General features: G+C 39.2%; 2 protein-coding genes and 1 non-coding gene across 4 annotated transcripts in view; 1 reads left to right on the top strand and 2 right to left on the bottom strand.

Moving 5' to 3' along the window:
- Window positions 1–1555: 1555 nt before the first annotated feature.
- NUDT21 (nudix hydrolase 21) lies at window positions 1556–19571 on the bottom strand. Its single transcript, XM_027516519.1, has 7 exons — window positions 19298–19571; window positions 14016–14216; window positions 13082–13145; window positions 8832–8921; window positions 7272–7347; window positions 6465–6579; window positions 1556–5206 (listed from the first exon to the last, which is right to left on the bottom strand). The coding sequence occupies exons 1-7, from the start codon at window positions 19411–19413 to the stop codon at window positions 5185–5187; spliced, it is 684 nt and encodes a 227-aa protein (XP_027372320.1). The 5' UTR covers window positions 19414–19571; the 3' UTR covers window positions 1556–5184.
- Window positions 19572–19739: 168 nt separating this feature from the next.
- OGFOD1 (2-oxoglutarate and iron dependent oxygenase domain containing 1) overlaps window positions 19740–26149 on the top strand; it is a 31566-nt gene continuing 25156 nt past the window's right edge. The window contains exons 1-2 of one of the 2 annotated variants that reach the window (XM_027516513.1): window positions 19740–19970; window positions 23658–23803. In XM_027516513.1, coding sequence (XP_027372314.1) covers window positions 19817–19970; window positions 23658–23803 — 300 coding nt within the window. In that variant the 5' untranslated portion in view covers window positions 19740–19816. The remainder of the gene's footprint in view (window positions 19971–23657; window positions 23804–26149) is intronic. The other variant, XM_027516514.1, reaches the window with a different exon arrangement.
- LOC113876886 lies at window positions 22746–22852 on the bottom strand. The gene has a single exon (XR_003506620.1). It is a non-coding gene; the product is annotated as a U6 spliceosomal RNA (small nuclear RNA).

Raw genomic sequence — 26149 nt, forward strand, 5'->3', positions numbered from 1 at the left:
GAAATTTCTGAAGATTCAATGAGAATATGTGACATTAACCCAACTAAATAAGGTTATTTTTTGTTTGCATTTTAAGATTTTAGATGTTGGTGTCTGGACATTTTACTAGGGTAATAATTAGTATTTGTTCTACCAACATTTTATCCTCACCCACTCCAAGTAGGTAGCCAGGCTTTGCACATCCTTCCCTCAAGGATTTTTTTTTTCCCAAGGATAGAACCCATTTTCTAAAGTCAACCAATGCTCTTGGTTCTTGGTGCTGCTTCCTGCATCATCACAGGAGCAGGAAAGGAAACAAGACTCAGAGGGATGAATACTAGTGTGCCTTGGAAGGCTGGACCATAAGCACAGGGGCCACTTGCATCATCTGGTTCTAAGGCCTGTGTGACAGGGAGGCAATTGGATGAATATTCATGGAGTCCATGATGGTAGCTAGTGGTCTCCCCACCTCCACCTTCATTTCAGACTATCATTTATCCTTCCTGGATTCTTATGACTTTGGGGAGGCCCCTACTCCCAATAATGACTGAGACTGAATTCCTTGCCATCTTTATGGGATGGGGGCTCTGATCTGGTTTGATTTAAAGGAAATAAATGTAGCATTTAGATAAACCAGAGTTGTGAGGATTCATTATTTAGATATATTATTGTTTTCATTTTTTTTAATATCCAAAATCCTTCTATATCCATGACCTCATTTGAATTTCACCCTGCCATGAGAAAGGCTGAGTAGTTTTCGTGTTAAGGTTCTGAACAGCCTAGGAAACGAACCTCATCTAATCCAGTAGCCTTCAGTGTTTGCCCACAGAATTCTGTTGGTGTTTTCATTAGCTTGACCAATGTGTTCCACTACTGAATCTAGCAGAGGGGAAAAAATAACGAAGTCAAGTTTGTAGGGAAAAAAAGTAAGCTAATGGGAATATTACAACGTGTAGCTTTTGTTTCATAATTTTTCATAGCTCTATGGTGCCTGCTGTAAAATATACAAGTAGTAAAATTTTCAGAAAAACTTCACAATAAGTTTATCAGGTTTGTTCAACCTTTGTTCAAGGCTATGGTTTTATTACACATATTCTCAAGTTCTGAGTTACTATTACAATGATGGAATTAAATTACAAAGTGTTACAGAAGTAGCAAGCATGGTGTCACAGACCATCATGACCTTCAAGCAAATCTGATTAAAAGAAAAAAAAAACAAAAACAAAAACTGAAGTCAATACTCTATGGAAACTGAGACCTCCAATGATATAACACAGTTAGCAAAATTGTATGTCTACTTATAAATCCCAGTCTTCAAGTTCCAAGTCCTTAAACATTGCAGAAAATGACCCTTTCACCTCACAGGAAACTGAATCTGCCTAAGACCACTGCCAACACACAAGGGAGGAATGTGAGCGGAGGGCAACACAGACGTCCCAGGTCTCCAGGTCCCTGCTGTTACGCAAGTTGTCTCTTACCTAATGTAATGGCCCCTGGCCAATGATACTGAAAAAGAATCACGCAGGATTTCTCATGGCACACTATGGTTAGCAGCCACACACAAAAGTCAGAGTCATTCTGTTTTAATTTTTTTATTGAAATGACAATAAAATAAAATAAAATAAGAACAGTGAACATTTTAATCAAACTTTAACTTTACAATTATAAAAATATAACCAAAACTTCAGTTTCTTTTATACATTTTTCTATAAACCTAACGCCAGAATAATTCTCAAAGCCAAACTATAAATGATTCTTGTACACTGTGATGTGAACACAGCAACCAAAGTTTAAGTTTTTAAAGCACTGATCTTTCCCTTAACAGAACATGATACATTTTCCCAACTTAACTCTAGTCTCACAATACAATCCAACACTAAAATACAATTACATCTTAACTGGCTTAATCTAGACTTAGGTTTTAGTTTTCTTTTTCCCCAAAACAAGCTAGATAAATACAATACAAGCTAATATTAAAGTGTGTTTTATGGCTCAAGTCAAATTATAGTATTATGCTTTGCATTATGTATTTAACAAAAGCAAATAGCTTCAAATGAGTCCAGTTTAACCCAAATAATGAGTGATGTAAAACATGTGGAGTAATTATGGGAAGCTGAACCTTACACTTATAAAAGCTGACCCATATCAAAGTCAAAGCCCACTAAGCCTCTTCTGGCAAATGCAATATGCAAAATCTCACGCTCTCGGAAGTGGTCTTACTGAGGGGCATAAACTGTTCCAAACACTATGAATGAGTGAAAACATCAAGTTTGAGGAACTCCAAGGAGGAAGAGGAACTCCAAGGAGGAAAAGGTACTCCAAGCATTTCGTCTCAAGTGACTAAGCAGGTACTTTAAAGAAGAGGCATTAAAAAACTGAAAGCATAAGAGTCACACTATTTAAGGGAATTTTAAGTGAATGACTAGCTGGTTTGCTGAATCTGAGCAACTCCACCTCTCACTTCTGACTAAACATATAAGAAAACAGACTGACTAGTTTGGTTATGTTTGATCCAAATAAAATACTAATTCAACAAAACCCTTAAACATAAAAAAGGAATTACTGCAACACAAAATGCTGTAATAATTACAAGGGAAGACAACAATAAAAAGTAAAAAAATCTTTTAACTGTTGTCAAAAGATGGATTCAAACACAGAATTGTCATTATGCTATTTTAAGTATCATCCACTTATTAAAAAAACCATAAGTCTTCATCACATAGAAAAAAACACAAATTTCGCTTTTCTTCAAAGGGATGTCAATCCTAAATATGATTTATAACATTTGAGTAAAACTTTATTTTTTTCCCCTCAATCTATTGAATACTTTCCAATGCCATTTAGTAGTTTTATATAGGATATGCACTACTTACTCAGGGAAAAGATCATGACATATATTGTAATTATACAATGCAAAAGAAGGCTTTCATTTACAAACAAACCTGGAAAACAAGGCATTCAAACATATAAGTCATTTAAAACTAGTCAGTATTGATTATGTAAAGAATTGGAATGAACATTTTAAGACTGTTAGTTCTTGAAGAAATGATAAGAACTTACATATCAAAGTGTTAATTAAACAGTACCCTGTACCCTCTTTCTAATGGACTACATCAAATTTGAACTTCCCCAGTTCTATTTTCATCAGGAAACCTAACGAGAGCACTGGGATACAACTATAACAAGTTCAAAAACAAGTTTTAAAATGTGTTTGAATTATGAATTTTAACTCAAAATCAGATCTTATATATTCCAGGTTAGTAACTCCAGCTTACCATTTTTCTCACGTAAGCCCCAAAGTATGGATGACTCAAGCACTTATATTACTGGAAGTAATGATCAAGAAAGGATTTCTAGGTCAAAGCTTGAGTTACAAAAGAACATGAGTGGCCTCGAATCGGATGACATTTCAACTCTAACACTCCTTACTGACAACACTTCAAATCACACCACAAAAAAGTCTGCCTCTCTTCACCTTCCCCAAAGGGCATGAGCTAACACACCTCAAAGTGGTCACCATAGCTTTCCAATTGGAGGCCAGAAACAATTATTGAAGGTAGGCTGGAGACTGAGCCATGTCCATCTCTGCCTTCCCCAATCTTGTAGGATGCATCAGTGAGCTCAACAGTAAAATTACAGTTAGCTAGAAACATGTGAATGTGAAGCAGAACAGCAGAACTGTTACACTTGAAGGAGGGGGACTATCCATAGAAACAGGCTCTTTCAAAGGCGATCGCTGGTCATTTTTGGTCCGGGAGACAGATGCTCACCTATTAGTAGGCACAGTTATAGCCACTATTAGATTCACAACCGTGTGAAGGTTTCTTAGGACCTCACCTAGTTGAATGTTTAAAATTGCTCAGTTGCTCTCGGTCTCCTTTTCTCAAGCCTAAATAGGAAGAATATACGATGTATCTTTCACGTCACCCAATATTTAGGAGACTAGCTCTGTCATCAGTACCATAAAGATGCACAACTAACCAAAAGTTCATTTCTATCTATGAAAAACATAACTAGCAATCTATTTTAGTAGCTGCATCTTATAAGACTTCCTTTACATTAAACCTACAATCAACCATTTATAATAAGGCATACACAATGTACTATTAAGAAATAACAAGGCCAATTCTTTTGCCTTAAGAATTTTTTTTATTCCCTCAAATTTGATCCTAATTTAACTGTGCTTTTAGGATTCTTAAATTTGGTATTTTTCTCGTAGGCTGACAAAATCTAATTCTGATTATTCCAAAATATTTTTGAAAAGGCTTTATGTCACTTTTTAAAACCAAACTTTCATCTCATTGGCTATAACTCCCCATTAATTGAAATAACAAACTTTATAATCCAAGAGTTCAAAACCTAACAGACCCACTTTTAGAAACTTCCTTCACAGATCACCATTTCACCACAGCCATAAAAATAATTAAGACACATAATTTCACAAGAGCACAGATAATGAATACTTCCCTTATTGGGGAGGGGGGGGTGTTTAATTGAGCCCTGGACTTCTTTTTATACCAACTCCCAGGTCAATCTTAACAGTTTCCTGTATGGTTAACGTCTGTTGCTTGTGAAATAAGGTCTAGCTACGCTGGTATAAAATGTACTCATCAATAATACACTTGGAGTTCTGCTGTGATATAACTCGTAGAGAGTGTAAAATTGGTATAGCAGTTGCACCTTGGATTCAATCAAGCAAATGCAGTTCCCCAAAGTAACAGACAATCCTCATCACAAAAATCTACAACATGGTCTTGGGAGTATACCCCCAAGAATGGTATCAGAGCAAAGAGTCCCACTTAAGCCTTTGCTTAAGGCTTGACTGACCTTAATCAGCCATTATATCTTAACATTCACCTGTCTAGTTGGGGAAAAGGAATCCTCACCTGTAAGAATTTTACAAGTTTAATGTGAAATTAAAAAACAAAACAACAACAAAAAAACAAATAGAAAGAAGTCCACTTTCTTTAATGTTGTACAAAAAATATTTGTGTAGAACCAAAAGTAAACTAAACAATATCACATTTGTTTACAGCACAATCTAGCTTTTCATATTAACTTTACTATTCAGACAATAGAAAGCAGGTGCTAATTTCAGGACTGGGAAAGAGATAACATCAAAAAAACTTCAGGGACGTTTATTCTACACTGTGTATAGCTGTGCTCACAGAGACGGCTTCTCTTACTTCTCTGCTGTGCAGCAACTCAGTTGTATATAAAATTGAACCTGAATTTTAAAAAGAACAATATCTTTATTAAAAACAATATTATTTACATTTTTTCTACCTTAGATAAATTTATCTGGACATTTAAACTCTCCCTTGATATTTTGGGCATTTTCTACATAGACACCCTTTTCTTCCACTTGTCATATCTTACATTCAATGCTGCTGAATACTTATAACTTAAAAAAATTCTAATAGTGTAAGTTTGATTATCCACTTTCCTTGAAGTAAACATTTTTATACCTCATTGTATTCTGACCACCCAGCACAATTACTGTTACCTTACAGTGTTTAAATAAATGAGTAACATGACTCTTTTTCATATCCCATACTTCAATGTATAACCCATCAACAGACCAAAGCACAGGAACAAAAGATGAAGTCTGACTTCAGTGCCAGAACAGAAAGACCAATTTCATACTTAACACGCTTTCACAGAAGGCCAAGATCACAACTGAAATTGTTTTTAAAGTAACATTTGTTAAGCATTTACCAGGTGCCTGGCATTATTCTGAGCACTTTATTATATGTTATTTCACCTAGTCCTTATAAATCTTTGAAGCTGGGTCTACCACCCCCTTTACAGGTGAAGAAATAGGTATAATAATTTGTTAGAGACCACACTGCCCGGAAGCAATGATAGTGGAATTCAAATCCACACACAGACTGTAGAATCCATATTATTAACCACTATGTTATTCTGTGAGTCCTATCTGTTACTGACAAGGACCTCAACCAGCATAAGTCAATTTAAAAAACAAAACAACACACATTTCTCATCACTCCATCTGCCTTAAAAAAATAAATAAATAAATAAATAAACTCCATGTAAAAATTCAGGACTCAATCCTACATGCCCCAACTTGGACCTGAATAGATTTCCCAATGAGTAATGAGAATACTCATTACGACAAGAGATTCAATTCTCCACAGTTTTATATACATAACTCCCATCACATTTATTATACATTGTCGACTACGATTTTACCATCTCTTCTTTTATGATGATTTCAAACTTACCTGTAGAAAATACCAGATTTGGAAAAGAACAGAAGCACCAATACCAGAATGTCATGCTACAACTTAAGGTCTGAGGACACAGTCATCTTTGGCTTAATCTACATAAGACCTAGGGATCCATCTACTGTCTTAGTGTCCTTGAAGACCAAAATTTATGAACTATCCCTCCTCAAGTGGCTTGAATTATTTTAAATCCGCCAGTTTAGATGAAGCAAACACAAAAAGCCCAACTTTCCATACCTGCTCAAAAGCTGGGGGAGACTAGAAATGATGGGTCCATATCCAGGTGCATTGTCATACAGTTCAAATAGCGGTGCAGCTACCAGCTTGTAATTTTTAGGGACTGCAAACAAGGCTAAAACAAAAACAGTGTTTACTGGCTAAAACAAAAACAGTGTTTATTGGCTAAAATAAAAACAGTATTCATTTTCTATACTTCCTTGTATAATCACTGCTTCTGCTTCACTAGTAATCACCAATTTTACATTTGAGAAACTTCTGAGGAAAAAAATAATTCTCATTAACACATTTTGATTGTGTCTTTTAAGAGAAGGTCAGTCACAGCTTTGAAATGGACTCTAAAGAAATCCATGCTGTTAACAACCAAGAGCACCTTATGAGTGCTGGCTCTGGGAGAAAGAAGAGACTCTTGATATTCTAATTTATTTTGAATTCCATTTTAAAAGTATCAAAAATCAGAGTAATTAGTTGTTAATGTGCACAACAGAGCTAAAGACTCTATTATAAAAAAATCAATTCATCTGTCTCCTAAAATTTTATCACAATGTGAAATTAATACCAGCAGCTAAAGTTATTAAAAATACTATAACCTGATATTTTTGGCTCCAGTTATTTACTCTTCCCCAGTAACATAACTGGCATATCCAAGAAAAACTAGGTAATTGTGGATAAAAATGGTATGCGTTTTTAGTTTTACAATAAATTCCCAAATTCAAGTAACTTGAGGAAAAACCACAAATAGAGGTATCCTTGAAATTACACTATAGAAGTTTTTAGATGGCTGCCTTCAAAAACAAAGTAACTTACCTTTCTCTTGAAGCTGAACCAGAAACAACTTCTTATGTTCCTTAGGTTTTGTAATATGTGCAGGAATATATGGATACTAAAATAATAAGAGAATAATTTGTAGTTGCCAAGCCATCCCTGACACCTCCCATGCCTCCACTGACCAACTTCTCCCATTTCAGACTTTAAGCTCAAGTATCAGGCCTGAAGACCAACTTCTTTATAACCCCAATAGAATTTGAACGTGTACACCATGGCTTCATCTATTTATTACGTGTTTATCCCCTAATACAGTGTAAACTCCCTGAAGAAGAACCCTTTCTAGTTTTCCCTTTACCTAACAGATCTGGTACCTAACAGATGAACTAATAAATATATGCTTTAATAAATATAAAATATCAAGCAGTAAATGATTCAGTCACAGAAACAATTATAGGTTGACAAGTTTAAACACAATGAAGTCTGACATAAATATTTATAATAAAAGTTGTCTTTTAAAAACATATCATTACAAATTTAAATTTGCTAGAATCCTGATGCAGACCATGTTTACTAAATAAAAAGTTTAAATACAATAAGGTGCTCGACAGGAAATTTCTCCCCACAATTGCCACACACCCCACATGTGACAATGCTGCAAGAACACTGGATGAGCGGTCTCTGTCAGCTGAACAAAGTCAAATTGTTTGTGAAAATGGAGAAAATATTTTGAAGAATGCAAAGGAAAAAGAGAAGTACAGAGGGAAGGTTGCTACCTGAGAATGAAGAATTTTACACAAAGAATTCTAAAAGCCTAAGATAAGCTTTCTTCTGCTGCTGCTGTGCACACATAATGAAACCTCTCCTGCATCTCCCCATAATATATTCAGAGAAGCCTACTTTCCTTTTTGAAGTATTTGAGGGCAGGGGAATTTAAAAAGTGCTAAAAACAGGCATAATGGGAAAGGAGGATAAAAACAGAGGCTGCCTAAAGGAGGTTATCAGCATTCCCATTTCTGTAAGAAACTTGTGCAGAGACTAAGTATCCTTCCCAGAATGATACAGTTAAGCAATGATGCCAGGATTCAGTTGAGTCTGTCCAACTCTTACCTAACTGGAAAAGCCTATTTCCACTGTGCCATCCCAATGGGACCTAAACAGTCCTCCGACTACAGTAATCCCTAGGGTATAATGAATCAAGACAGCTAGCTATCTCAGGCTTTGGAGGTACCATACATGATCATGAAAACCATGCACACTGGCATCAGAGAGATCCAATGAGAGCGTGCTTCAAAACAACAAAAGGGTGGACAGCAGGGATGGAGCAGTCAAAAGGAATAGGACTGCTGAAGTATGACCATGAGCTAATTGGTGGGGGTGAGTGACAGCTAATGGGATTTGTTCACTTTTACTATGCTATTTTTGTACATATTTGAAATTTTCCTTTAAAAGAAAAAATGCTTGGCTTTTATTTTTTAATTTAAATTAATGAGAGAAAAAAGGAAATCTCAAGTCAAATTCTCTTACAAACTTTTTAAATGGCTAGAATTAAATCAGTTTCCTACTTCCCCAAATGTCCAGCAAATATAACTGAACACTGACCTGAGGAGGCTCAAAATTTGGTCTCCACCAGTTGCCAATGCAGTCATCGATAACCCAGTCTTGCAGGACTCCATCTTGACGACCCAATATCTGTCAAAAAGAAATGATAGAGCTGGTAAACTAAATATACATACCAATGAATATCCTTCTTCAGTGAAGAAGGTATTTTTCACAGCACTCCTAATAGAGATGAATAGCTAATATGCTCCCATATAAATTTCCTTTCTACAATTTATCTGTGTCATTCTGCCCAAGACATAAACTATTAGTTCAAAACTGGCAAGCTAGCATCAACATAATGATGGAGGACCAACCCATCTGTTCTATGCCTTGGCACTGAAAATCAAAGATTAATTACCTATATCAACCAACGGCATAGAACAGTTTTCTAGAATCAACTATAGCTTTTTTAAACCACCCACCTAACCAAGCTATAGAAATAAGTATGCAAAATTCAGTTTTCATTTCCATAAATCTGTATAAGATTAAACGTAACTTAATCAGAGTTATGCTCTACACATTTTAATTAGCCAAAAATGGTTTTACAAAGTTCATGATGAGAAAAAGCAGTTAACTGTCCCATTTTACCATTCCCACTGGCTACAACTTTCAACTCTTAGCCATTTCCCCCCCTGATATTTGCCTCGTTTTTAAAAGCATTCTTCTTGTTTTTAAATAAGCTGTTTATCTCAGTTTTAGGTTTACAGAAAAGTTGAAGCCTAGAACTAAGGAAGCCCTAGAACTCCAGCTGTGAATCAGAGCTGAGAGCATCTACAGATTGAAGAGACTTCCCAAATGTCCCACAGCCAGTTTTCCTACTATTAATATCTTACATTAAGATAGCGTATTTGTCACAACCAAGGAACCAACACTGATAACCTTATTATTAACCGAAGTGCATATTTTCATCAGATAACCTTCATTTTTACCTAATGTCTTTTTTTCAGTTCCAGAATCCCACCCAGAATATTACACTATATTTGCATTTCTCCTCAGGCTTCTCTAAGACTGACAGTTTCTCAGACTTTCCTTATTTTTGATAACCTTCACAGTTTCGAGGAGTAGGAGTTAGGTATTTTGTTTTCTAGAATGCCCCCTATTAGACCGAGATTTCAGATTTCAGGGAATTGGGGAAGGAAAATCACAGAGGTAAAGTTTCATTCTCATCACATCATTGCAAGGGGGTACATTCCATTAACATGATTTATCATTGATATTAAATATTAACCTTGATCACCTGGCTGAGGTAGTATCTGTCAAGCTCTCTACTATACTTTTTAATAGTTACATTTTTAATGTTCTTTTATGACCATTTCTTGATTGCTTTTCATTTTTAAAAACCTTTAAAAAAATTTAACACCCTCTACTGTGGAACAAGAATTTAGATCTTAAAACCATATTCCTCACTCATACTTTCTCTTCTACCATGCTCCCATTGTCGGTATTTAAATCAACATTCAGTATTTAATATGACTTGGTGAATCAGCAGAGCATTTATTAAACTATAATTACACACCCCTATTTGAACAACTATCCTTTCCTTCAGAGACAATACTCATTTCATTCACTATCACTAATTCATTCCCCACATTCTCCACAAGAGTTTAAATTTCTTCTCAATTCAAATATTATTCTATTTTCCTAAGAGACATTTTTCTATCATCCTGCTTCAATCTGTAGTTGCTCTCAGCCCTGATTCACAGCTGGAATTCTAGGGCTTCCCTTGTTTTCTCTCCTGTGTTATTAGATCCTCTCTATATTCTTAACCCTGTCCCTTCTTTCTTTCTTCATTCTTTCATTTTAGTGGTGAATATCCTCCATCCACTAGCTTCCTAAAAAAAGGTATAAAAGACATCACCTTTATAGAAACTCTGCTGGGCTGGAAATAACTTTATCTGCACACTTGACTTATAGTTTGATTAGATAAAAAAGTCTCAGAGGGACACTACGTACTTTCAGATTTATGAAGGTATGCTCCATGACTTAACTTCTGGTATTGTTTCTGGGAGGCTGATGCCATTTCTGACTTTAATGTTTTTGCATTTAACCCAGGTCTACCCATTCCTTGTCCCCAACTTTGGAAACTTTCAGGATTTTTCTCTTTACCCTTTTTCTAGAGAGAAGGCCAGTAGGTCTTTTCAATCTGAAAACTAATGATTAGGTTTGGGAAACTTTCTTGAATTATTGTTTTGCTAATTCCTTTTCCTCTGTTTTATTTATCCAGGTTAGATTTTATTTTTTAATTGAATTATAGTTGCTTAACAATGTTTCAGGTGTACAGCAACATGATTCAGTTATACATATATATATATATATATATAGCCTTTTTCAGATTCTTTTCCATTATAGGTTATTACAAGATACTGAATATAGCTTTCTGTGCTATACAGTAGGTCCTTATTGTTTCTACAGTTTATACTGATCCTTTTCTCTTACCTATGTTCTGTTTGTTCTACTTTCTGATAGATTTCAACTCAATTTTTAACTCATTACTCAATTTTTAATTCTGCCTTTAAAAAAAAAATTACTCATGAGTCCTTTTTTGTTGGCTATGTAGTCTTTTCTAATGGCACACTGTTCTACAGATACAATGTCTCCTTTTATCATATCAATAATACTAATTATAATTCTACTGATAACTGAATTTTCTGTTTCTGCTAAGTTCCCTTTGCTTCTTTTGCTCTTTCCTGTTTAGAAGTTTCCCCAAAAGCCTGGTGATACTGGATACCTGCTCACAATTAAGGGTAAAATAAGCTGCCTAACTGACAACTCTGTGTACATGAGTGACAAGGCTACCCTAGTTCTTTGGGGAGATTCCCAAATATTATCTATCATCAAAGTATTCTTTGGAACTCTCCATTTTCTCCAGGGCGGTGGGGAAACCCTCTAATTTTCAACCTGGGGTATATAAACTAGCTGTTAACACTATCAGCCTAGTAGAAGTCTCACTATCCAGGCTGTAACTTCACTTATTCTCCCCACCTCCTTAACTTTTTCATTGCTTAGTGTTTTCCAATTCAATCTCTACCAAGAATTAATCAGCAGCAGTCTTTGCCTAAAAGTAAAGTAGGGAAGATGATCTAGGTACATCAATAATCCTATGCAGACTGCCAGTCAATTCAGCTTTCAGTCCATGCACACCCCCTCTTTCACAAGTACCCCCAATTCCTAAGCTTTTCTGATGTTCTAGAGTGCTGGGTCCTTGACTGCCCTTCTGGGAGACTGAGGTTTTGGCTAAGTCGATTATGATTCGCTCATCTGCCTTCTACCTTCAAACACTTTTTCCTTGTTACCGTCTCATTTTACAATCCATCAACCTACTGGACTTTTATCTTTCTAAAACCCCTTTAATGTTTTTTGGTGGAGTTATAAGAAAAAGCTGAGGTAAGCAGGTAGGTTCAATCTACCGTATATAAATGAAAGTTCAAACAGCACAAAATTTAAGACTAACACTGCATTTTAGAAATACTAAAAAACAAGTCAAAGTGGAAGAAATACAGGTTTTAGTTTTGTCTCCTTTCTGTATTTGCCAAGGATTTTGCACAGAATATGTACTAGTTTTGTAACTAAGGGGGGTTGCATGCTAAGAAAGAAAACTATTTATTAATGAAACAGCCTACAATCTCAAAAACCTCCGGCATCTATATGCATCTAGCCCCAAGTCTTTAGAGACAGACATTAGAACAGCTTCTAAAAAGTAGCACAACCTGGGCAAAGCCTAAAAGGTATGTGCAAAAATGAAAATAGGTATGTAACAGGAATCATTCTCCTGTCAAAATTCCAACACCTACTCTGGAATAAAATTACCTGCATTCAAATCTCCAACTTCACCACACACTAGCTGTAAAATATCAAGGAAGCTACTTGCACTTTCTGTGCCCTAATTTATCAGTAAAACAGGATTAACAGCACCCACTTCCTAATGCTATTATGATGTTTAAACAAATTATTGCATGTAAAGCACTTAGAACACTGCTTAGCAATCAATACTCAGTAAATGTTGTTTTATTAACCATTATTGCTACATCAACTATTTCAATGGAAAATAATGCTACGACAAAGTATAAGTTCAACTTATAGAAAATAAACATTGTACTAACACTCTAAGATTTATGTTTTATTTACAGAAAACTAAATATTTAAAATAAACTCATCCTTTTCAAGGCATAAAAAAATCTGACTATGCATTAAGTTGACGGTATTTAGATGAGCATTAATGAAATCATCAAAGTGGTTAAACAGAAAAATACCTCTGTCATTAAGCGTTTTAGTCCTTCAACTTCATCTTCTCCTGGATTAAGCTCACCACCAGGTCTGTATAAAGGTTAAAATTTCAGCTTTCAACTTGTATTAACAATTTTGGTTAACAGGAAAAACACAATAATTACTACTTCTATCAAGTAACTTCGTAACACATTTCGGTGTCACGTAAGGCAATTAAAGCAAACAAATGTCAAATGGAGGGGGAAGAACGTGCTAGAAAACGGAATTCATGTCCATTCACGAGATTCACAGTAGACAAACCCTAGTCTTAAAATATGTACCACAACATAAACATCACATAGTTGCTGGAAACCAGTACATCCCGATTTTTTCTCTCTGGAAGTTATCTAGTGATAATGGAGTCTAGAAATGCTGAGGGAGCAGTGGACCCACATTCTCTAGATCTGAAGAATGCAGCATTTTTTAAGAATTCCAAACTAAGTATATGAGAACACTCTTTTTGGTATAATCTAGTCAAACAGTTGTGGACTAAACATACTGAGAGATTTATAAACTTAAATGAGAAAACTAAACAATCATCTATAAAAATGTAAAGCATTTTAAGAATAGGAAACACTATTGATCCTAAGCAAGAAATAAAATCAATTGTTCTCAGTAATGCTACAAAGACATCTAGAAATTGAACTTGGACTCGTTTGTTTCATAGGGCTTCTCTCAAGCTCAGTCATTAGCATCAACAATACACAGAAACATGAAGATTTCTAGTTAGGCCATTCTAGTTAGACCATAGTTCATAAATGAACACTGCAATGGAGGAAAAAAAATGCTTTTGAGTTTCTCTTCCAAGACTCCAATAACAGCCGTGTTTGTTGAGACAAATGACTAAAAGCTAAAGCTGTATTTTAAAGCTGCATAAAACAGCCATCTTATTCAAAGTTGTTCATTTCCAATGACACTTACAATTTGAAGAACGTTGTTCCCAGCTGTAGCAGTAACACATGGGGTAGCCGGTGCTCATGGACAATCAAAACCCCTTCTACAGTCCTCCTCATGCCAATTTTATCAAATTCCTCCCTCATGCGCTGAAATCTGGCTGCAACAGAGCTGTCCTTCTCATAGAGGGGTTCTTTTGTACCAAAAGTGTAATTGGTAAGAGGGTACCTGTGATCCAAAGACAGATATCTGAGAACTGTAGACAATAAATTACTAGGACAGACACCAATCATAGAAAAGAAACCTTGGTAAAAAGTGTATATATATATTGCACTTAGAGACAAAGAATTTGAAAAAAGTTAAACAACTAGTTAATAAGACAGCAGAGAAGGAAATGGCAACCCACTCGTGTTCTTGCCTGGAGAATCCCAGGGACGGGGGAGCCTGGTGGGCTGCCGTCTCTGGGGTCACAGAGAGTCAGTCACGACTGAAGTGACTTAGCAGCAGCAGCAGCAGCAGAGATTAGAATCTAGCTCTCTGGACTCTAAAGCCAGAGTTTTCATTAGCTCAATGCTGTTACTTCCTACTTGAACTCTCAAGTATAGATGAAGGGAAGTGAAGTTGCGTCCGACTCTTTGCGACCCCGTAGACTGTAGCCTACCAGGCTCCTCTGTCCATGGGATTTCCAGGCAGTAGTACTGGAGTGGATTGCCATTTCCTTCTCCAGGGGATCTTTCCAACCCAGGGTTCAAACCCGGGTCTTCCACATTGTAGACAGATGCTTTACCGCTTGAGCCACCAGAGAAGTCGAGGTCAAGTATAGATGACAATATCCTTAAAACTCTTAAATGCATAGAGGAGTGGCTATCTGAATAACTGGCTGCTGCTGCTAAGTCGCTTCAGTCGTGTCCAACTCTGTGTGACCCCATAGATGGCAGCCCACCAGGCTCCCCCATCCCTGGGATTCTCCAGGCAAGAACACTGGAGCGGGTTGCTATTTCCTTCTTCAATGCATGAAAGTGAAAAGTAAAATTGAAGTCGCTCAGTCGTGTCCGACTCTTCACGATCCCATGGACTGCAGCCCACTAGGCTCCTCCGTCCATGGGATTTTCCAAGCAAGAGTACTGGAGTGGGGTGCTATTGCCTTCTTCGAGAAACTGGCAATCCTCTGGTATTAGATGCTAACATTGTCAACCTGGCTAATGTGCCCTTGGGCTCCTCTACCAATCTAATCATAAATTCTATTAATTATGGGTGCTAATGCCTGATGTCTTTTTCTACAAACTGAGCCACCACTTTCCATCATCTCCTCATTTATTTTCTATTTGTCCCGTCAACTATTGTCAGAGTTTTCTGGTACCTTTCTTCAGATGAGCTTTTCTTTCCCTTATAAGATGTTGAGCCTTCTGCATTTCTTCTATTCAGTATCTTTATTCTTCCTTTCTCTTCATTTGAATCTTTTGCTGACTAGATGTAATTATAAACATTCTCTACTTCTTTAGCAAGAATTCAAAATACAACATATTGAAAAGTTTTCTTCTTGCCTAGTAAATATTTTTTCCTTAAAAATAGTTTAAAAACTCATTTCATCACAGGTACCACCTTGCAACCCTTTGATCGTAAGACTTACAGAAAGCAGCCTTTGATTATAAACCTTTGGGTAAGAATGCTTTGGCCACACTTGCCTGTCCCCAGCATATCTTGTCTACCAAAACACCTTGTGTTAGAAGTCAACAACTACATAACTAATCCACTAAGCTATTCTTAGAAGGGGAACAAATCAAGGTTGCCAAAATGTAAAAAAAAAAAATTTAATCCCAGAAGCCAAATTCCAGGGCTAAGTGAAGCAGCGCTAAAGTAACTAAAATAAACTATTTCCAAGGTGCTCTAAAGATTTTAGGACCTTCCCCAGTAGACTCAATTCTAAATCTAACACCTTCATCATGAGTAGCAGCAACCCCACATAGCACTTTGTGCCCTGCAATTAAAAAAAAAAAAAAAAAGCTTTGTATACATTAACATTCAGTTCTCATCACCTGAATTAGAATTAAAGATAGCTCTAATACATCTCGATTGCAAACCCAGCTCTCATATCAAAAGATGCCATTAAGATGAAATATAAGACTGTTCAGCTGTGAAGTCAGTGCCAGCCCAGACACATCTGTAGTACTCCCATCCTACTGTGAGCTTTGTAAAGCAGGGACTACACCTGACTTCCTCACCACTGTCTACGCAGCATTAATCCTAGTGCCTGCTACAAACTAAGCATTCATGCAATATTTCCTCATAAAATATACTGGAGGAGAGATAACTTATTTTCAATTTAGGCCATTACTCAACCAGGTGAACTGAATTCACAACAATTCTTTCTGAATACTGTGATTATACAGGAGAGGCAAAGTACTGCGAATCCATTAACTCATAACTTTAATGGAGCAAAAATTGAAACATTTCCACCAAGTTAGTTCAGAGAAGGCAATGGCACCCCACTCCAGTACTCTTGCCTGGGAAATCCCATGGATGGAGGAGCCTGGAAGGCTGCAGTCCATGGGGTCTCTGAGGGTCGGACACGACTGAGCGACTTCACTTTCACTTTTCACTTTCATGCACTGGAGAAGGAAATAGCAACCCACTCCAGTGTTCTTGCCTGGAGAGTCCCAGGGACCGGGGAGCCTGGTGGGTTGCCGTCTACGGGGTCGCACAGAGTCAGATACGACTGAAGTGACTTAGCAGTAGCAGTAGCAGTTCGATATAATGGCTTGATGCAAAACGATCGAATAATCAAGGTAAAGTAAGGTAAAACTGTGAGCACTAACAATAGTAACCAATGAAAGTAATACAGAAGCTGTGCTTTCACATTTAAAACAAAAACATTTAGCCTTTTCCGTTTCATGGGAATACTATGAGGATTTTTCTAAAGATGTGATGTGAAATTAAAATGCTATTATGTTAGTGTAATAGCTAGAGATATTAACTTGTATGTGTATGCTCAGTCGCTCAGTCATATCCAACTCTTTGCCACCCCATGGACCACAGCCCAACAGGCTCCCCTGTCCATGGGATTTTCAAGGCAAGAATACTGGAGGGGTTGCCACTTCCTCCTCCAGGTGATCTTCCTGACCCAGGGATCAAAATGGTGTCTCCTGTTCTGCCCTGGCTGGTGGATTCCCTACCGCTAGTGCCACCTGGGAAGTCTGTTAATATATATAGTATCTACTACTTGTATGAAGTTAAATGAAGTCCCTTTGTCGTGTCCGACTCTTTGCCACCCCATGAACTGTAGCCTACCAGGCTCCTCTGTCCGTGGGATTCTCCGGGCAAGAATACGGAGTAGTTTGCCATATCCTTCTCCAGGGGATCTTCCCAACCCAAGGACTGAAACTAGTTCTCCCGCACTGCGGGAAGACTTTTACTGTTTGAGCCACTGCTGCTGCTGCTACGGCACTTCAGTCGTGTCCAACTCTGTGCGACCCAATAGACAGCAGCCCACCAGGCTCCCCCGTCCCTGGGATTCTCTAGGCAAGAACACTGGAGTGGGTTGCCATTTCCTTCTCCAATGCATGAAAGTGAAAAGTGAAAGTGAAGTCGCTCAGTCGTGTCCGACTCTTAGCGACCCCACGGACTGCAGCCTACCAGGCTCCTCCATCCATGGGATTTTCCAGGCAAGAGTACTGGAGTGGGGTGCCATCGCCTTCTCTGGTCTGAGCCACTAGGGAATTCCTATTACTTGTATGCTTGTATAGTTCCAGATTTCATAAACCCAACATTTTTATTACCTGAATTTCCATCACCTGTTCTGTCAAATAAAACAAAACCATCTTTTCAATTCAAATCCCTTTTGAGCAAATTTCATTTGTTTGAAGATAAAGTAGAGAAACACCTAATGTTCCCTACCAAAACACCAGTATCAGTAAATCCTTGCATCCTTTAAATACTGACCAACGTAAACTGCTCATTTTCCTCCATTAGCTTGGCACCATGGTGCCTCTCAAACTCTCAGAAATGATTTTTTTTTTTTTTAAAGAAAAAGCATACTGATAAATTTCTTGAGCAAGACATAGCCCAAATTTCAATTCCCTGCCACAGATTACTTCTGAGAGTGGCTTCGAAATGCAATGGCTTTAAGCGCTTAAACAATAAGATGTTAAAAGTAAAATGCAGCCCACAATGGGTTCTCTGGACTACATTTTGGTCCTCTCCAAGGACAGAAAAGGCTTCCCAGGTGGCTCAGTGGTAAAGAATCCGCCTGCCTGGCAAGAGACGCGGGTTCGATCCCTGGGTCGGGAAGATCCTCCGGAGAATTGCAACCCACTCTAGTATTCTGGCGTGGAAAATCCCATGGACAGAGGAGCCTGGACGTCTGCAGTCCCTGGGACGCCGAAGAGTCAGACACGTCTTAGAGCCTGAACTACCACCTCCAAGGTCTGAAAGCCCATCTACAGTGAAAGCCCCAGCCCCCTCCCAAGCTGGGGCCTCCTGGCAGCTCGGATGCTGTCGCTGCGGCGGCGAAAACATGTAACGGAACATGGGGGAAGTCAGACAGCCCTAAGCAGATGAATAAAAGTCAGACAGCCCTAAGCAGATAAATAAAATGTATTCAGGAGCCCACACTCAATAAAGCAACAGAGGAAAAGACTAAGCCTGCGCATTATAGCTAGATCTCGAAAGCTTACTATTAAAGCAAAGCCTAAACGGCAAAAACGATATACTACGTTATACTGCTGCTGCTGCTAAGTCGCTTCAGTCGTGTCTGACTCTGTGCGACCCCATAGACGGCAGCCCACCAGGCTTCCCCATCCCTGGGATTCTCCAGGCAAGAATACTGGAGTGGCTTGCCATTTCCTTCTCCAGTGCATGAAAGTAAAAAGTGAAAGTGAAGTCGCTCAGTCATGTCCGACTCTTAGCGACCCCATGGACTACAGCCTACCAGGCTCCTCCATCCATGGATTTTCAGGCAAGAGTACTGGAGTGGGGTGCCATTGCCTTCTCCTACGTTATACTACTCACAACAAATAAAAACACACAAAATGCCATATACGCGCCGTTAAAGGATAAACACCACGGTTTGCGGCTGATTATCTCCACAGACGTGGGGAAAGAATGAGTTCAAAGCATTTTCTACATTGAATGCAGGGACATGGAAACAAGCCATCTTTCCAGGAAAGGGAAAACCCTCTCAAGTAGGGCTCTAGTCTGTGGCGCTGGAAGGTGAGGAAGGGAAGGCCGCTCCAGAAGACTGGAGTCTTTAGGGGCGCTCACGACCAAGGGGATGCAGACAGAACCGCGCGCGAGGAACAGGCCGCACTTACAGGTTGATGGTGCGCTCCAGGGTGAGGGGCTTGGTCTGCTGGATATACTTGTTGCCGAACTGGGTGACTCCCCGGGGCCAGCCGGTCTGCGAGCGATTGGGCGGCACCACGGACATGCTGGAGAGCTCCGGCACTAGCAGCGAGCGGAAAACGGGAGGCAGGGAGACTTTCCCTGTGTGAGCAGAGGTTGTCTGCGTCCCAGTCAGCAGCCGCCGGCGGCCATTAACAAGAGAACGCCGAAGGAGGCATACGGACGCCGGAAGTGCACCCGGAGCCTCTGGCGGCAGGAAGTAGAAAGGCGGTGTCCTATCCCCGAACGATCCAATCACTGCTGGGATGGCTGCAGTATCTGGGGCTCCCATTGGTAAATCAGGTACTGGTTCCACCTTCCTTTACCTCGGTGCTTTCTATTGGGTAGCAGTAGGGAAACACCGGAAAGGAGGCATTCTGGGAATTATAGTCTCCTTAGGAAAAGAGCTGCTACTTCAGCGTGCCGTGGATCTTGTAGCTAGCGAAGAGATGAACGGAAAGCGGCCTGCTGAGCCGGGTTCTGACCGGGCGGGGAAAAAAGTAAAGAAGGAGGTGATGGCGAAGTTTTCGGATGCTGTCACAGAGGAAACTTTGAAAAAGCAAGTGGCTGAGGCCTGGAGTCGCAGGACGCCATTCCGCCACGGTAAGCGGGCGCTGTGAAGAGGGAGGCGCAGCGCCGGGTTGGGGGGCCTCTGAAAAAGTCCTGGCAGTCGAGCAGCAAAGCTACAGTACAAGAGGCTCTTGGAGAGAACGTGACTTTGGCCACCTCCGACTCTCCTGCCTGGCCTGCTGTCCCTTTTTAATCCAAGTTCATTTGGCTTTAGAAACCCAGTAGAGAAAGAAATGAAGGCCAGGAAGTTTCAGGAAGTAGAGGGCATGCAAGTTGGTGGAAATTGTGGATTTAGAGATTAGCGAGTTAGCATCATCTTCACTCTTTGTGCGGCATTGGGCAATGGGTTCAGCTCCTTACTGTGTAAACTAAGATCAGTTCAGTAGCTCAGTCGTGTCCGACTTTTTGCGACTCCATGGACTACAGCACGCCAGGCTTCCGTGTTCATCACCAACTCCCGGAGCCTACTCAAACTCATGTCCATCGAGTTGGTGATGCCCTCCAACCATCTCATTCTCTGTCGCCCCCTTCTCCTCCCGCCTTCAGTCTTTCCCAGCATCAGGGTCTTTTCCAATGAGTCAGTTCTTCGTATCAGGTGGCCAAAGTATTGGAGTTTCAGCCTCAGCATCAGTCCTTCCAATGAATATTCAGGACTGATTTTCCTTAGGATGGACTGGTTGGATCTTCTTGCAGTCCAAGAGACTCTCAGGAGTCTTCTCCAAACCACAATTCAAAATCATCAATTCTTTGGCGCTCAACTTTCTTTATAGTCCAACTTTCACATCCATACATGACTACTGGAAAAACCATAGCTTTGGCTAGACGGACCTTTGTTGGCAAAGTAATGTCTCTGCTTTTCAATATGCTGTCTAGGTTGGTCATAACTTTCTTCCACGAAGCAAGCGTCTTTTAATTTCATGGCTACAGTCACCATCTGCAGTGGTTTTGGAACCTCAGAAAATAAAGTCTCACTGTTTCCATTGTTTCTCCATCTATTTGCTGTGAAGTGATGGGACCGGATGCCATGATCTTAGTTTTCTAAATGTTGAGTTTTAAGCCAACTTTTGCACCCTCCTCTTTCACTTTCATCAAAAGGTTCTTTAGTTCTTCTTCACTTTCTCCCATAAGGGTGGTGTCATCTGTGTATCTGAGATTATTGATATTTCTCCTGGCAATGTTGATTCCAGCTTGTGCTTCATCCAGCCCGGCGTTTGGCATGATGTACTCTGCATATAAGTTAAAAAAGCAGGGTGACAATATACAGCCTTGATGTACTCCTTTTCTTATCTGGAACCAATCTGTTGTTCCATGTCCAGTTCTAACTGTTGCTTCTTGACCTGCATACAGATTTCTCAGGAGACAGGAAAGGTGGTCTAATATTCCCATCTCTTTTAAGAATTTTCCACAGTTTGTTGTGATTCACACAGTCAGAGGCTTTGGCATAGTCAATAAAGCAGAAGTAGATGTTTTTCTGGGACACTCTTGCTTTTTCGATGATCCAGCAGATGTTGGCAATTTGATCTCTGGTTCCTCTGCCTTTTCTAAATCCACCTTGAACATCTGGAAGTTCATGGTTCACATGCTGTTGAAGCCTGGCTTGGAGAATTTTGAGCATTACTTTGCTAGTGTGTGAGATGAGTGCAATTGTGTGGTATTTTGAGTATTCTTTGGCATTGCCTTTCTTTGGGATTGGAATGAATATTGACCTTTTCCAGTCCTGTGACCAGTGCTGAATTTTCCAAATTTGCTGGCATATTGAGTGCAGCACTTTCACAGCATCATCTTTTAGGATTTGAAATAGCTCCACTGGAATTCCATCACCTCCACTAGCTTTGTTCATAGTGATGCTTCCTGAGGCCCACTTGACTTCACATTCCAGGATGTCTGGCTCTAGGTGAGTGATCACACCATCGTAATTATCTGGATCGTGAAGATTTTTTTTGTATAGTTCTTCTGTGTATTCTTGCCACCTCTTCTTAATATCTTCTGCTTCTGTTAGGTCCATACCATTTCTGTTTTTATGGTGCCCATCTTTGCATAAAATGTTCCCTTGGTGTCTCTAATTTTCTTGAAGAGATCTCTAGTCTTTTGCATTCTGATGTTTTCCTCTATTTGTTTGCATTGATCACTGATAAGGCTTTCTTATCTCTCCTTGCTGTTTTTTGGAACTGCATTCAAATGGGTCTGTCCTTCCTTTTCTCCTTACCCTTTCATGTCTTTTCTTTTCTCAGCTATTTGTAAGACCTCCTTGGACAACCATTTTGCCTTTTAATCTATAATATTTCTCTGGGAAAGATGAGAGTGATTAATGAGCTAATGCCTGCATGTATCAATACATATTTTTCTGAGTAAGGACCAGTAAGCATTTGGACACCTAGTCGAGTGGCTTTTGCAGGTTTTTCCTCTGAAGGTGATGCTTGTTTGTCCTGTGATCGCGTAGCCAGAGCATGTGTTGAGAGCTGCCTGACTGTAGGCACCTGGGCTTACTCAGTTTTGCTGGCCTGTAGTTCAACAGCATGACCCACGGAAGTAAACATGGTTTGAACAAAAGAAGGAACCTGCCTCAAATGATTTTATCCTCAGCTTCAAATATCACCTTGTAAGATAAGGACTCTGCTTAATGCATCATACTTTCACTTCTAAAGTTTGCCAGGTTTTTTTTTCTTTTTCCACATATAGCTAATGCAGCCAAATCTAACAAAAGTATTATATTCTTTGTGGGCATGGCTATCAGCGTGTTCTAATATTTTTTTATTATTTTTATTTTATTTTTTTACTTTGCAATATTGTATTGGTTTTGCCATACATAAAAATATGGAATACTTCAAGAATTTGTGTGTCATCCTTGCGCAGGGGCCGTGCTAATCTTCTCTGTATCATTCCAATTTTAGTATAAGTGCTGCCGAATCGAGCACTGGTTTTTTGTTTCATTGGTTAGGTGCTTTAAGAAGATGAGTCTTGGGTGTTGCGGATCACATGTAAAGCGATGGCTTCATGCTGAAGCTCTGTACACCAGGGATTTTGTAGTTTCCTTCTGTGTGGGATAGAGATAGTGATGGGGTCTACCTTAAAACTGTTGAAAAGACTAAACAAGATAACACCTGTAAGCTTTAACACTATGAAGCCCCACTGTGCCTGGCACCTGGTGCATGGTGGTGGCCGTGAGTTTTATTAGAGGGGTACATAATCTCTCCCACCAGCTTTAGTGGGTAAAACGTTGAGATAAAACTCAAGGAGTTAGAGGAGGTCATGACTGACCCAGTTTAAAAAATATATATATGTATTTTATGACTTTCTCTAGCAGTACCTTAGGGAAAGAAAAAGGACTGAAAAAAAATTGCCAGCCAGTATTGCTATTCTTTTTTTAATTTGCTGCTTTCATTTGAAGTTTGGGGGGAAATGAATTAAGACTAAAATGCATTCAGCTGAGTAAGCAATCAGTGAACTAAAAAACTCTCCAAAACAGCAGGAGTCTTAATTTAGTGACATCACCTATACTCATCTTAAGGCCTAACATTGTTAAGCACAATACCTTTGAAAAGTAGTATTGAGTGGGAAGAGAAAAGAAAAAGAACTTATAGTTCTTCCCCAAAATCTTTGACTTTAGGTACTAAGTTTCCAAAAATTCATCACCATCCCTTTTGTATTCTCTCTGCTGTGCTGTTCATGAGTCAAAAATACAAGAAGGAAAAGTCACAGATAACACTTTCTTCCCAACAGAAGCCATTGTCATGGACATGGACCCCTTTCTTCACTGCGTGATCCCAAACTTCATCCAAAGCCAAAACTTCTTGGAAGGACTTCAGAAGGAACTTTTGAACTTGGACTTCCATGAAAAGTATAATGATTTATATAAATTCCAGCAGGTATTTATGCCCCTTTCACATTAGCTTTTCCACTTCAGAAAGTCATTGTCTATAAAAATCATTCAATACCTTATCAATTTGAGGTTTTAGTTTGGGTTTGCCACTGGGGGTCCTGGTCTGGTCTTGACGTTGTTAAAAGCATTCATTTATTTAACATAACCTGAGTGTTTACTATGTGTTCAGTTCAGTTCAGTCACTCAGTCGTGTCTGACTCTTTGTGACCCCGGGAACTGCAGCACGCCAGGCCTCCCTGTCCATCACCAACTCCCAGAGTTCACTCAAACTCATGTCCATCGAGTCGGTAATGCCATCCAGCCATCTTATCCTCTGTCATTCCCTTCTCCTCCTTCCCCCAATCCCTCCCAGCATCAGGGTCTTTTCCAATGAGTCAACTCTTCACATGAGGTGGCCTAAGTGTTGGAGTTTCAGCCTCAGCATCAGTCCTTCCAATGAACACCCAGGACTGATCTCCTTTAGGATGGACTGATTGGATCTCCCTGCAGTCCAAGGGACTCGCAAGAGTCTTCTCTAGCACCACAGTTCAAAAGCATCAATTCTTCAGGGCTCAGCTTTCTTCACAGTCCAACTCTCACATCCATACATGACCACTGGAAAAACCATAGCCTTGACAAGATGGACCTTTGTTGGCAAAGTAATATCTCTGCTTTTTAATATACTATTTAGGTTATGTGTTAGGTGTTAATAATTATTATGGGGGAGTCTTTGCCAGTTCCTGCCCTGAAAGCCTTTAAAATTTAAAATTATAGAGGTGGTAGTGATGGTGAAAGATAGTCAAGAAGTACAGAAAGCTGATAAGTACATTTTGGGGAGTGATATAATAGAGAGTAGTACATTGGAAGATGCTGTGTTAGTTGCTCAGTCGTATCTGACTCTTCTGCGACCCCATGGACTGTAGCCTGCCAGGCTCCTCTGTCCATGGGATTTCCCAGGCAAGAATACTGGAGTAGCCATTTCCTTCTCCAGGAGATCTTCCTGACTTAGGGATTGAACCTGGGTCTCCTTCGTTGCAGGCAGATTCTTTACTGTCTGAGCCACTAACCAATTAAAATTTTGAGTTTGTGTCTTTTGTTTAGGTGGATTTATGTATTGTCATATGTCTTGTAGAGAGTTAGATCTAGTCTTTTTAAATGGGTGGACAATTGAATTTGACAGAAGACTAACTCAAAATCAAGGCTTGTTTTCCTGCTGTTAGAAGCGAGGCCCATGCTAGGTTTAAAAATATATAGGTCATTGGTTTCCCCAGTTTGGAGGGATATTTTTCATTGCAGGGTGTACATCACTCTTGGAGATCTTTCTAAAACAAAGACAGCCCTTAAAATCACAAAAAAGTGAGGATGAAGAACTATCTTGTTTTCTTTCCATTTTCCCTTTTGTTTCTTCTTATCTAAGGTAAAAGTAACAAATTCCTCTGTCTTGAGTTTAGTCTTTTGCACTCGAGCTGGTTGTTTCCCCCAATCTGTCTATCTTTGGGCCTTTTATATGTATGATTTAATCTGGTTAAATACACAAATGATGTTCTCCTCTTAATTCTGGAGATCTAATGAAAAATAGCTTGTATCCATAGTGAAGTTGTATAAGTTAATAAAAATCATAGTCATCTGTTTTTGTAATTATATCAGCTTTGATAACACTAGGCCTCTTTTGTTAATTTAGGGCTATATGCATATCCGATTACTGAAGTTGAGAAGCCAAACTGGTTTTTACTTAATGCAATTCGGTAGATGGAAAATACTTCTGTGAAGTCCACGAGAGGCAAAATAGTAAAAACGGCCCTAAGGTAGTGAGGGAAAAAGAAGAAACCATTACGTTAGATCCCAGTGGTGCTTAATGGAACTTCTGTGAATAATTTTTCTCTGTGCTCACTGTGGGGCTTCTTCACCCGAAGACAGTGAACGTAAACCTGCTTCCCATCTCCTGTCCCATCAAACTTCACTCGTAGCCCTTTTTCTTTACTTGTGCTATGAATTGACTTGATAATTGGTTCTATAACAACTTCCCATTCTCCTGACCAAGTTAGTCATTAGGAGTAGCCTGGTTTTTCTTTTGTTTTTCACTTTACATTCGGGATACTTTACGTTCACACTCATTTTCCTTCTGCCTCACCGGCGAGTCCTTCTTAGTTCCCTTCGGCAGGTCTTCCTTTGGTACCTGGCTTCTTAATGACAGAGTACTCTAGGACTTCGCCCTTGGAGACTCCAGGGAGTCTCATGGCTTTGCCTCCACTTTTGGATATCTGTTAAGTGTTTCACACTTTCAAAAACTAAACTGCTTGTCTTCTTACCCTAAATCTGCTCCACCTACAATTTCTCCCCATCTCAGTTGATG

The sequence above is a fragment of the Bos indicus x Bos taurus genome, chromosome 18 (assembly GCF_003369695.1).
Source record: "Bos indicus x Bos taurus breed Angus x Brahman F1 hybrid chromosome 18, Bos_hybrid_MaternalHap_v2.0, whole genome shotgun sequence".
In the NCBI taxonomy this organism is placed as follows: domain Eukaryota; kingdom Metazoa; phylum Chordata; class Mammalia; order Artiodactyla; family Bovidae; genus Bos; species Bos indicus x Bos taurus.

Excerpts from the sequence above, each read along its gene's own strand:
- NUDT21 (XM_027516519.1), bottom strand. The coding sequence starts at position 19,413 with ATGTCCGTGGTGCCGCCCAATCGCTCGCAGACCGGCTGGCCCCGGGGA. Across the intron at positions 8,922-13,081 it reads TAAAACGCTTAATGACAGAG|ATATTGGGTCGTCAAGATGG; the intron begins GTATTTTTCTGT and ends TCTTTTTGACAG. Across the intron at positions 6,580-7,271 it reads GGTTCAGCTTCAAGAGAAAG|CCTTGTTTGCAGTCCCTAAA; the intron begins GTAAGTTACTTT and ends TTTTTGTTTTAG.